The sequence below is a fragment of the Oryzias latipes genome, chromosome 16, assembly GCF_002234675.1.
Source record: "Oryzias latipes chromosome 16, ASM223467v1".
NCBI classification, from domain to species: Eukaryota; Metazoa; Chordata; class Actinopteri; order Beloniformes; family Adrianichthyidae; genus Oryzias; species Oryzias latipes.
Window position 1 is genome coordinate 28,652,610 of NC_019874.2, and position 11,466 is coordinate 28,664,075.

The following is an 11,466-nucleotide window of genomic DNA, read 5'->3' on the forward strand; positions in this document are numbered from 1 at the left end:
TGCCTTTTAATCAGAATTGTTAGCTTCAAACAGCGAATGCAGAAAGAGCAGCGAGCCGGCTGCCAAGAGACCGTCAGCAAAGTGCAAACTCTGTGAAACCCCATTCTGTAAAAATCAATAATCTCACAAAAAAAGAATAAATGTCTTTATTTATATGAAATGGTAATAAAGACAGTTAGAGAGTTATTGAGGCCGGAAGTCAAAATCTGTGAAGATCTTCCTAACTTGACGGAACTGCAGCTGCTCTATTCCCGTGTTCCTCTGCGTGGCTGATAGCTTGCAGTTTAAACTGCGCTTCATAATCGTGTCTCTTTGCATTTCCAGGGTTTCCAAAACAAAGTTGTTCTGCATTATGCACATATCTGCACCTAGGTACTAGGGGGGGGGGGTTTCTTTCACGTCCTCACCTCTCTCTGTACCGTTCTCATGCGGTTCTTTTCTATAGATCTTCTTTACCAAAGTCACACAACATACATTAGGACCGCTCTGTACATTTTGGAGAAAATGTAAGACTTTTATGTTCACCTTATGGTTGTGAAAGTACTGGATATAGAAATATGAGAAAAGTCAGAGAGCCACCTGTTAACCCCCCCCCCCCCCCCCCGCTCTGAAAAATGAAAGTCCCGCCCCGCTGCCTCGCCGGACTTGACATGCAAATTTTAGCCAATCAGATCAACAGAAAGGTTCCTGCCCCCAAGTGACAAACACCCCCCTAAATACCGCCCTCACCAAGTGACAAAAACGCCCCCTTAAAACTGAGCGTAAATCCAGGTCAGAGCGCCCCTACGCGGTTGTAAGGTTCACTCACTCAGTTCCTGAATATGCCCGCTCAGTTGTCTTTACGCCCTTTCACTTTATGGCAGAGATGAAACGCCATAGAGATGACAACCCCTAAAACTACTACTATAAAATGAAAAGGTGGGATCAAATCTATCTTTGGTTGCTTCTCTCCTCAGCATCAAACTCTGTGGTACGCACTCTGTAGACGAGGGTTATTTGGAAATTCACAGTTTTATCCTTAATCCTTCAGGACTTGTTTCTTTAACATAAATTTTACTTTCTAAAGAAGCCTCATATGGCCTGACTCCCACAGAGGAGGAGTCAGAAGTCATTCAAACACAAACTAATGTTTAGGGGCTTCAGTTTCACGGTTTACAGACAAACATAGACACAGTCAGACTTGTATATCTTTCATTAAAGTTCTGATCTTCATTTCAATAAAAAAGGAGAAAAATGTAAAAAGAAATGACTAGAAGGAGGGAGCAGATGATGAAGGTTTAAAAAACTGTTAAGAAAAAACTTTATCCAGAGCATTTTAGCATTTTAAAGACCCTCTACGATCATCTTTTGATCAATTTTCAAAGCGTTCCCAGTGGTCTTTTAAATATGATTATTCCGTTTTTAGCCCAAATCAAAAAACCTGCACCGTTTTCTAGAACATAATTTCTGCAGAGCGGCAGGAGTTCATCAGAAACTCACTTCTGAGTTGTGGGCGGAGCCGCTGGTGCAGAGCAACCAAGCCCTGCCCTTCCCGTCACCCATAACTGAGAGCTCTCTGTTCACACCCTCTCCCGTTTGCTCACAGCGCCTCTGTTACTCCTCTTGATCTCAATGAAAGGCAAACATTTCTTTGATTTAACAGACATTTATTAGGACAGAAAGTTCTTCAACATGTCTTTCATGCCCCAACACTGTCGTCAGAACTGTAAAATTAAAAACCCAAATGAACCCTTATTGCAAAGTATTTTCACAGAGAATAGACAAATAATAATGTGAACAATATACAAAAGTACCATATGTTATGTATTTATTACTGCTTTTATCTCTAAATATATTATAAACTCAAATACATATTAATATAAGTCGCCCTTGGCGGCAGCTGCACCGTCACAACCTACCTAATTTTACTAAAAAAGGAGAGTAATGTCAGATCTATCCAGCCGTACAGTTTAGATCCAGATTCCAGCTCAGACGAGGAAAACAAAGACGTACGTGGATCTATTTGTCTGCAGGTGGATGCATCCGAATGGAGCGGAGCAGGGGGCCCAGCACATTTTCGACATCACAAAGAAGCTCTTTTTCAAACAGCATTTTTTTGTCTGCTCAACGATTTAAGTAAAGAAATACTCAGAAACACAATTTTGAGCTTAAATCTCTTTATGTATATGCTCTCCATCATGAGAAAAAGGCCACAAAAACATATTCGAAACACCCAGAAAAAACATTTTCCTCGCTCTTTAAGAACATCTGAAAACACCTACTTCTCCTTCATCTGACCCATCAGAGAGCCGATGCCCAGAACAGCAAAGCAAATACAAAACAGAAGCAGGAGGACGGCCAGGACGGTGAATAGCACGTCCACGGAGGTCAGCAAATGCTGTTGAGCAGACGAGAACGCTTTACAAACATGTGCAAGCTGTGGTGCAGCGGCTTTTCAAGGCGGAGGATGCTCACCTGAGCAAAGAGGGCAACCTCTCTGCAGTTGTCCTGATGAAGATCAGCTTGGACCATCCTCCGCTCACACATCCACAGCAGAGAGGCGTCTCCCAGGTCTAATGCATACAGCACGACGCCAGCAACGGCAAAGATCGCACAAATGATGTTCATGGACACAGCAAAGCCCATCTGAGAGGAAGGAAAGAGTTCCTGCTTTAGAAGGCTGGTTAAATGTCTTTTTAAAAACAAGTTCAAAAATAAAAAAATCCAGTTTTTCTCTTGTTATGAATAAAAAAAATCTGATACCTGCCCTTTTAAGACTAAATTAAATCTTTTTAGCTATCAACATTCATATTTAGGTCTATTGCTCTGACAATAGGAAATACGTCTTGAAATAGTCTTTGCTCTAATAATAGTATATAATATTCATAAATATTTGTATGTATTGCTCAAAAACTATTTTAGATCCTTAAACACTTTCCCCCCAAATATTTCCTGTTTCAGGTGCTGCAACAGTCCAACTATCCTCATTTCTAGACATAAACCATCTTCCATTAAGACTAGAATTACACATTTTAAAAATTAAATTGTCTTAAAAGTTATAAGTAAATTGAATATTACTTTTGTCGTTAAATACCTGTGTACTTTTATGACTGAAAACATTTTCCAGTTTCCCCAAATCAAGAAAATCTGTTTGATACAAGACTGCTCACCATCACAAGTCCAAAAAAACTTGTTTCATTAGAAATATTGTTTGAAATGAAATGTTTTCAAGATCAAATGACTTAAATGATTTATTGCCATTACATCTTCATGAAAAGTTACTAAGAAGTTCATTTTTGTGTCAAATGGAATAAGATGTGTGATTCAGAAAGTAGACTAAATACATAGTGTGTGGTGATATATAAACAAAACTGAAGTGATTTAATTAGATTTAGTGTTTTTTTGTAGTAAAACTGAAGGTTGTGAAGTATTTTTACCAGACAGCAAGAAGGACACCAGCCGGCCAAAAGTGAGAAGATTCCTGTTGCAGTGAACTGCAAAACCAACAGCTGACAGTTAGAGAAAAACAAAATCAAAAAACTAAAATAAACTCTGGTCCATAAACTAAAAAAAACAAAGAGGTGCAAAGTTTTTTCACAGGAAAAGAGGTCTTTTTCTTTTTTACTTTGTTGTAAGCTAAAAAAAATAGTTTTTGTGAGATGTGACTGAACAGCTCAGTGGCCTTGTGGTGGAGTGTCTGCCCTGATACTGGAAGTTCAAAAGTTTAACTTTTAAATCTTGACCCCTACAAATCAAATCAAATTATATAGAACTTTTCATATAGAAACACAACACAAAGTTTTTTTTACATCCGAACAAACAATATCAAAACAAGCACAATAATAAAAATAGAAGTATTTGAACCACTGAGGTGAGAGTGCTGACCACCACAGCACTGTGCAGCCCAGATTGGGATGCCCCGAATAGGAATTCCCATTTTGATCTAAAATGAGTGACCGTCATGAGGCAATGCTCTGACTTCCAGTTTGAATCTGGCTTGAAAAGAAAATGGCCAAAGGCGTGCTCCAAACAGCGTTTTCTAGTCCTCAGTTGAGGACAAACAGTCAGAGTCCCACACATCACACATCTACCACCTGATGACGACTCTGAGGAAGACGTCAGTCGAAACATGTCAGGTATGTGAAACAAACACAACCGTGTCTGATAAAAAAGAACCTAAGGAGTTAGTCAGAGTCCCATTCCTGAACACACACCCTCACACTGATGGCGGCTCTGCTGCCGTCAATGCCATCAAACCAACAATCTTCCAGTCAGAGGCTGACTGCTCCACCTCTGAATCACAGCCACCCCACCAGTCAGTGCAGCCAGATCAGTTCTCCAGATAACCACTAGGTGGCTTTATACATAAACGGGTCAGTCTCCATCAACAGTCCAACTTTTCCACAGATGCAAATGCTTTTTTGTCCAAAACCACAGAGGAGCTGGACCGAAGGAGGAGCCAAAAGCAGCAGGAGTGACCAGAACTTTACCACAGAACCCAGCCAGTAAGCAGCTCCCAGGCTGGCGAAATCCCCAGGACGAGTGCTTGTTCTCCCGAGACCGACACCGATGTTGATCACACCCATCATGATCTGGACAGCCTGAAAAAGATCCAAAACCTCAGAATCCGTGTCCCGTTTGGAGCAGCAGCATTTATATGAAACCACAGGAAGACGTTTTCACCCCGATGACAGCAGGAGCAAAGATCTGCAGCTGCACGGACTTCTGGACGCAGCAGAGTGAAGGAAGAAACATGCTGTCAGGTCTTCACTGCAGAGACACGAATGTCCTCAGCTGACGCTGCCTTTAAGGCCAGTTGGAAACCCCAGAGTCACAGTCTTAGCTTTGCAGGAACGTTAGAGCAGAATGAATGTTTGGAGAAGAGAAGGAGTCCAAGAATGTCGAAAAGCAAACAAAATGTGAATGGAAAATGTTATCAAATGCAAACATGCTCACTCTGGCATTCTGGGAAGTCAAAAGAAAAAGTTTCTTGAAGAAAAGTGGATTCCTCTGAGCAGAAGTCCATAGATTTACTGTAGCTTCGCTTTCATTTTCATTCTGCTGCATCTTTCCTAAATCTTCTCTTGGGATTTTTTCAAACTGCTTATTATTGCAGCAAATCAAAAAGTTGCAGCAACACCAGAAATTGCTCAGTTTGTCCAATGAAATTTTAAGTAAAAGTTATTGCAGCAACTCAAAAAGTTGCTCCGTCTGTTTGTACAATAATGTTTTAAGTAACACTTATGCTGCAACTCGAACAATTTGCTTCAAGCCCAGCTTGAGGGTTTTCCCGTTTCTTGGAATTGACCGACTTTGATGCTCTGATTAGAGTTCTCATATCTACTCTGACATTACAGAAAAATAGGATTAGAATTATGAAAGTGTGTGCAGAAACAAAATAAATCTGCGGACTTGTCATTTTCTTGATACTGTCTGCCGTTTAAATGAACAGAAACGCCGGGTTGGCCGGATCAGCTGCTTTATTGTTTACAAATTAGTGAACAAACTGATATTTTTACTTAGAACAGAATAGCAACAAACAACATTGTGTCCATCTGTTAATGGGACTGAGGACGTTCAGACTGCCGGCTCAGTGGAGACGTCCTCCAGCAGAGGCTTGTACAGATCACCGCTCTGGAACAGAAGAGTCACAATGATGACAAACAAACCTGAACTGTGCTTCTGGGTTTCCATCAGCCTTGTCATTTTCATTTCTATACACCTGAGCACCACTTCAGAGTGGGCGGGAGCGTTGTAGAAAAAACCCCAAATTCCCACATTCGCATAATAAAATAAACATAAATCCTACGACCAAACTGATCAAAACGGCAAATTTAAACAAAGGAACTTTTGTTGGGTCACAATAATCTGCAGCTAAACAGGAGAAAATGAATTTAGAAGGTAGTGACCAAGTCGGTCTAAGCACAGAACCAAGACCAACGGTTTAGAAACCGGTTAATTCGGCATCAAACCTTTTGATCCAAGTCTACGATGCCATCCCATCCTTTTCAATGGTTAACCATTCCCCAGTGAGAGAAAAAGGCTAACAGACGTCATTATATCCCGTTAAGAGTTTGAGCTCTAGTGTTGACATTATTTTTATTACCACAACTTTTCTACCGTTAACACAATTAACTCCAGTGGATCCTGAAGTGGCTTAAATATTGTGTAATTGTGTAAACGATTAAAGACTTTTCCAAAGAGTGTGTGGTCTTTTGCCGTCAACGATGTCGGCAGGCAAACCAACTGTACTCTCAGGTCAAAGTTTGTATCATACAGATTAGAACAGATTAGCTGGTGAGAGAACAGCTTCATGTACCCACAGGATCACAAAAAGCTCTGATCTAAAATGTTTATACTCCACTTGGTTTGGCGCCGTCTCCATGCCACACAGAGCCTTGATGCCCAGGACGGCAGAGCTGATGGTGACGCAGAGCTGCAGGACTGACGAGACAATCAGGACCGAGTTGATGCTTCGCAGGATCATCTGATGGCACAGAACACACGTGAGTCACAGCAGGTCATAGCAAACACATATACAAGTAGGCAAGACGCAGGCGTGTTGTATGAATTTTTCCGTTTTCTCAACTGCACAAATTCTGCAAACTACACATGAAGCTTGTGACTTGATGGTGTAACTTCTACTTCAGAGCTACAGGTTTAATCAAGCTCCTGGTTCACAACAATTTGAAGATAGAAATTAGCTTAATTTTCTTTGTATACGATCATCATCGGAGAAACGCCACATGAACATGTTAAAAACACCAAAAGCAGGATTTTCATCACACTGGGTGTTTATATGGAATGTTATTGCTTTGGGATTTAACTCTAGGTTGGTGGCGGAAGCCAAAAATGTTGTCTTTTCCCCCAGACTTTAATGACAAACAAAATAAAAGAACAACATAATGAATGTCTCAGGGGTTACTGAAATGTGTAGACTTGCAGGAAAAAAAACAACAAAATTATAAAACAAAATGATGTATATATAAAAGTACTTACACAATAAATAAGAAAAGAAACATTAATTCAAAAACTTTTGGGGTTTAACTTTTCCGGAAGCCAATTTTATTCACTGGATTTGGGATTGGAATGTGAAAACAACAAAGAGTGCCCCCTTGTGGTGGCAGTCATTTACAGCACCTGGCTATCCCATCATCCAAAGACTAACCAGCTCCAGGTTTACATCCTCCTATTTTCATAAAGAGGATTTTTAATCTCAACATTTCTTCTCCGCCTGTATTAACTCATTAGGGACTTTCATACATTCGTAAATCCAGATTTGTTAAAATCAGAGACAAACTAGCATTTAATACTTTGCATTTGTTCCACTTGGAACCATTTTATTTTTGTCCTCTTATGCATTTTTCCCTTTAGGTGCATGCATGAAACATTCCTGTAAACACACATTTAAGATGAAACTCGAACAGTTTTAAACTACAATAAAGATTATATTTATAACCTCAAGGAAAAGAAATACTTAATTTACCAGAAGATGTGGACGACTCTTGTTGGGGGGCTAATTATCAGTAACTGCTCATTTGTACCCTTAGCTGTCAGTTTGAAGCTTTAGTGAAATGACCATTTTCAATAAATCAGTTAATATTTTGTTTTTCTGATGAATACTAATTTTCTTTGCCTCAATTTAAGTATATAAATGTCAAACATATGTTTACATTTACATTGGAGGAGATGATTGTTGTCAGACGCTCCTAAATATGTGTTTACTGCAGAGGACATGAGCTTCGTGTGGCGTACCAGAGTCAGTCGTCTGCTCTCTAAACATGTCCTCTTCAGAGAGTCCTCCCCAGGACCTGGACTGGGTGTTGTGCCGTACTCGTAATAATCCTCTCTGCATGTAATACCCAGATAAATGTCTGAGACGTTGATGCTGTAGACGACGATGGCCGAGACGGCAAAAGCAGATCCAGCCAGGTTTAAGATCACATTCATGACGACCTTAAATGAAACAAACCAATGAGCATAGTCTGATTTTAACTCCCTCAATGATCTTTTGATCCGTTTTAAAAATCAAATTAGTGGTATTTTAGTAATGATTATGCCGTTTTTAGCTAAAAATCCTGTCACTTTCTAGGACATATTTTCTGCAGAGCGGCAGGAGTTTATTCAAAATTCCCCCTCGAGTTGTATGCGGGCCAACTCCGCCGCTACTTCCCGTCATCCATCTGTTTCCACGCTCTCCCGCAAGCTGACAGCCCCTCACAACCTCAACCTCACAACACTGCTGCAACGCAAATGGAGAGAAATATTGGGGCTATCCAGCCGCCAAGTTTGGATTTAGATTCCAGCTCAGACGAGGAAAACAAAGACGTGCGTGGATCTGTTGGTCTGCAGCAGGACGCATCAGAATGTTCTCCATCACCAGAAAAATGTTAGGACATGTTAAACACACAACATCATTTTCTTTAAGAAACTACTTTATTTCTAACTCTACAAGTAAGATCATTTTAGATTAACGTGACTCACCAAACATGGACTCGGGATCGTCTCAGACAAGATGCACACAGTTCCAAACACAACACACTGCACAAAAGAAGGACAATAATCCTTAGTTTTAATTTACACACATTCTTAAAACAGTTATTAAAAGTACTGACATAGAGTTCAAAATGCTTTGTAAGGAACAGAAACACAGTTTCAATATAATTTCTTTAAAAATGAAGAAGGATGTAATTTAAAAAGGGATTGAGACAAAGTGAAAGGTCTGTTCTCACATATGATCTTTGACACAGTGACAGAAAATCCCCAAAACACATTCTATGCTCCAAAATGAACATGTTAAACGAGTCATTCTTTGCCTTTGAAGAAACAGTTTTACAATATTTTTTCTTTTAGATGAAATGAAATAGTTTAGAACAATAAAACCCATCTTTAGTTGCCTTACCAGAACGCCCATCCAGTAAGGAAAGCCATTTTCCCTCAGCTGCCACATATAATTCTGGCCTTCAGTGAGAACAGCACCGAGGCCGATGTGGAGCAGCCCAACCACGATCTGCACGGCCTGAGGAAGAGGAGGTCCACCTTGAAACATCATGAAAATATATTTTCATTTTGTCTTTAAATGTTGACGATAAAAGATATAAAGAAAAATGTGGAAATAACTTTTTTTGAAAGAGTGATTCCCTCTAAGTGAGATCAGACTGAAACAGAGACAACTTGATAAAACAGGTGAGGTTTTGTTATTGTGCTCACCCCCAGGACTGATGGAGAGCTCCTGTGGACGCCGCGCAGCTGCTTGGACGGTGAGTAGCATGCAGGGTTGCAGCACAGGCTGTTCACCGCTTGACACAGAGGAGGCCAAGGACTTTGGGGGTCAGAGGTCACCGTAAAGACGGTCACCCCCTCTGCTCGGCTCATTGCTACAGACATGCTGGTAGGACCTGGAGACCGAAGCACAGAGGAGGTGAACAGCTTGACGCTTCTTGGAGAACTTAAGACAGTCAGGTGGAGAAGCCCCCCCCTCCAATTATCCCTAATAATGACAGCTCACAGTGATAAATTATTATTATTGTACATAAATTGAGCCAGGCTGATGACTAGGTACAAAGAAAAATAAAATAAAAAAGTTGTGGCCACAAAACAGTCAAACTGGACAAATAAATGAATAAATAACGATCTCTTGGCTACATTTTTTTGTACCTTGTGAGATTTCAAGTGTTGTTTTTAATTTACTTTCTCATAACAAAAAAAATGATTTGAGTTTCGATCTCGGTGCTGATAATTATTCGTGCGTGGACAAAATTCGAACTGACAAGTACTTCCGGTTTTCGAAACGGAAGCTACTTCGAAATAAAAAAGTAGAAACTACGTTTGCTTCATTTCAATTTTAAAACATGTAAATACCCCCCCCCCCAGGTCTCCTTTTAACAAAGACTAATATCACAAAGGAAAAAAGAAACATTTGCTTGTTTTTTTATTCCACCAAAATTTGCATTTCTACCCCCCCCCCCCAAAAAAAATAGCATACATTTTTTTATGTTTAGAAAAAAACTTAAAATACCAAGAAGTTAACGCACCCCACATAAACAAATAAATAAATAGAAATCCTCTTAAAGGCGTTAACCCCGTCCCCAGGCATATTGAGCGCACCCGACCGGAAGATGTTTCCCGGAAATGAGGATTAAGAGACTTTTCAAAATATACTTCTCATTCCCATCCTAAAATGAAACTCTAAATTCCATCACGAAGCTTTAGGCCAAATCAATTTTACTACCCAATAGACCACAACACACCACGTTAATATTAATCAATTTACATCCTATTTTGTTCGCACATATAAACTATGTCGCAGCTACAAATGTATTTGTTTTCTATTTCATTAGAGACGAGCTCCGAATTAATGCTAATAAATGCGGTTTACTCCTTTCAATAAATGACAAATAACACCAGAAAACTTGTATGTAACGCAAACTGTATTTCTACAAACAATTGATTAATTTCAATTTCTTGACCCCCCCCCCCCCCCCCCCCCCCGGGGCAAATCAAAGCGTTAAAATCAGACCCCCCCTACCTAATCAAACGGTTTATCACCTATAGAATTTGGGAAAAGGGAGAAAAAGGATCCTCCTCTCACAGACAAACATCCATCGAGTCCTCCTGGAACCATCAGGTGAGATAAAAAACAGGAAAAAGATGACAGGTGCGTGGAGAGGACAAGATCAAAGTGAACGACATTTAAAGTAATTTCTATGTAGAAACTTATCTGGGAGAGAAAAAAAACCCTATAGCATCAATGAAGACGCACGTTTTGAGTAGAATGTTCTCCTGGCTTCTGACATTCAACGTTTCTCCACTGAGAAGTTGTGTTCAGCTCCACATTCCAACTCCGGTGTTTTACGTGCTGCCTGCTTACCTGATGGGACTCCAGGTGTGTCCTGGTGGTGGTGGGGGGGCTCCTATTGAGGGCGTTTCTCCATAGACGTTCTCCTGAACTACAAACTGTAGGAGTTTGAACAGTGCCCTCTCGTGGACAGGTGTTGCCACTGCAGGTCTCTATTTCTATGAATGTTTGTGCTTGCTGTTCAAACTAATGACGATGTCTGTAGTTGGTGCACAGGTGCAAGATGCAGAGCAGGCAAATCTTCATTGTCTTATTCATTCATTACTAAATGATGACGATCCAACTGAAAAAATCAAGAAAGATGTTCAGATGAAACCAGAGATGTAAATGTTGGAGGATCACTGCTGAAGAACAAACGAGAACTTTAGTTTTTTTTTTTAGATTACCGTATTATTGTATTTGAGTTATTTCTTTAACTCGTTCTTCTGGAACTAAAATTCAGACATGAGCAGCAAGGGGCTTCTGACTAAGAGTGCTGGCCACTACACCACCGGGCTCATCCTCCTAATAATGATTATACTAAAAAAAAAAAAAGATGTTTGATTTATTCCTTACCTGATGGGGTTATTTATGTTTTATTTTTGATCGTTTTCACGTTGATTTTGCTGTTTTTAATCATCCCTGTTTAT

General features: G+C 40.1%; 1 protein-coding gene across 8 annotated transcripts; it reads right to left on the reverse strand.

The window, feature by feature from the left end:
- Positions 1–5,441: 5,441 nt before the first annotated feature.
- LOC101172020 (membrane-spanning 4-domains subfamily A member 8) lies at positions 5,442–10,960 on the reverse strand. 8 transcript variants are annotated; one of them, XM_011485785.1, is made up of 8 exons: positions 10,742–10,843; positions 10,528–10,593; positions 9,190–9,377; positions 8,882–8,998; positions 8,464–8,520; positions 7,735–7,935; positions 6,344–6,466; positions 5,442–5,613 (listed from the first exon to the last, which is right to left on the reverse strand). In XM_011485785.1, exons 1-8 carry the CDS (start codon positions 10,773–10,775, stop codon positions 5,557–5,559), a joined length of 843 nt encoding a protein of 280 aa, XP_011484087.1. In that variant the 5' UTR covers positions 10,776–10,843; the 3' UTR covers positions 5,442–5,556. The 8 variants fall into 8 exon arrangements, with proteins under 8 accessions (XP_011484087.1, XP_023819863.1, XP_011484090.1 ...); XM_023964095.1 differs by having other exon boundaries at positions 6,339–6,466; XM_011485788.1 differs by having other exon boundaries at positions 8,882–9,018; positions 10,508–10,593; positions 10,742–10,784.
- Between the last annotated feature and the right edge of the window lie 506 nt (positions 10,961–11,466).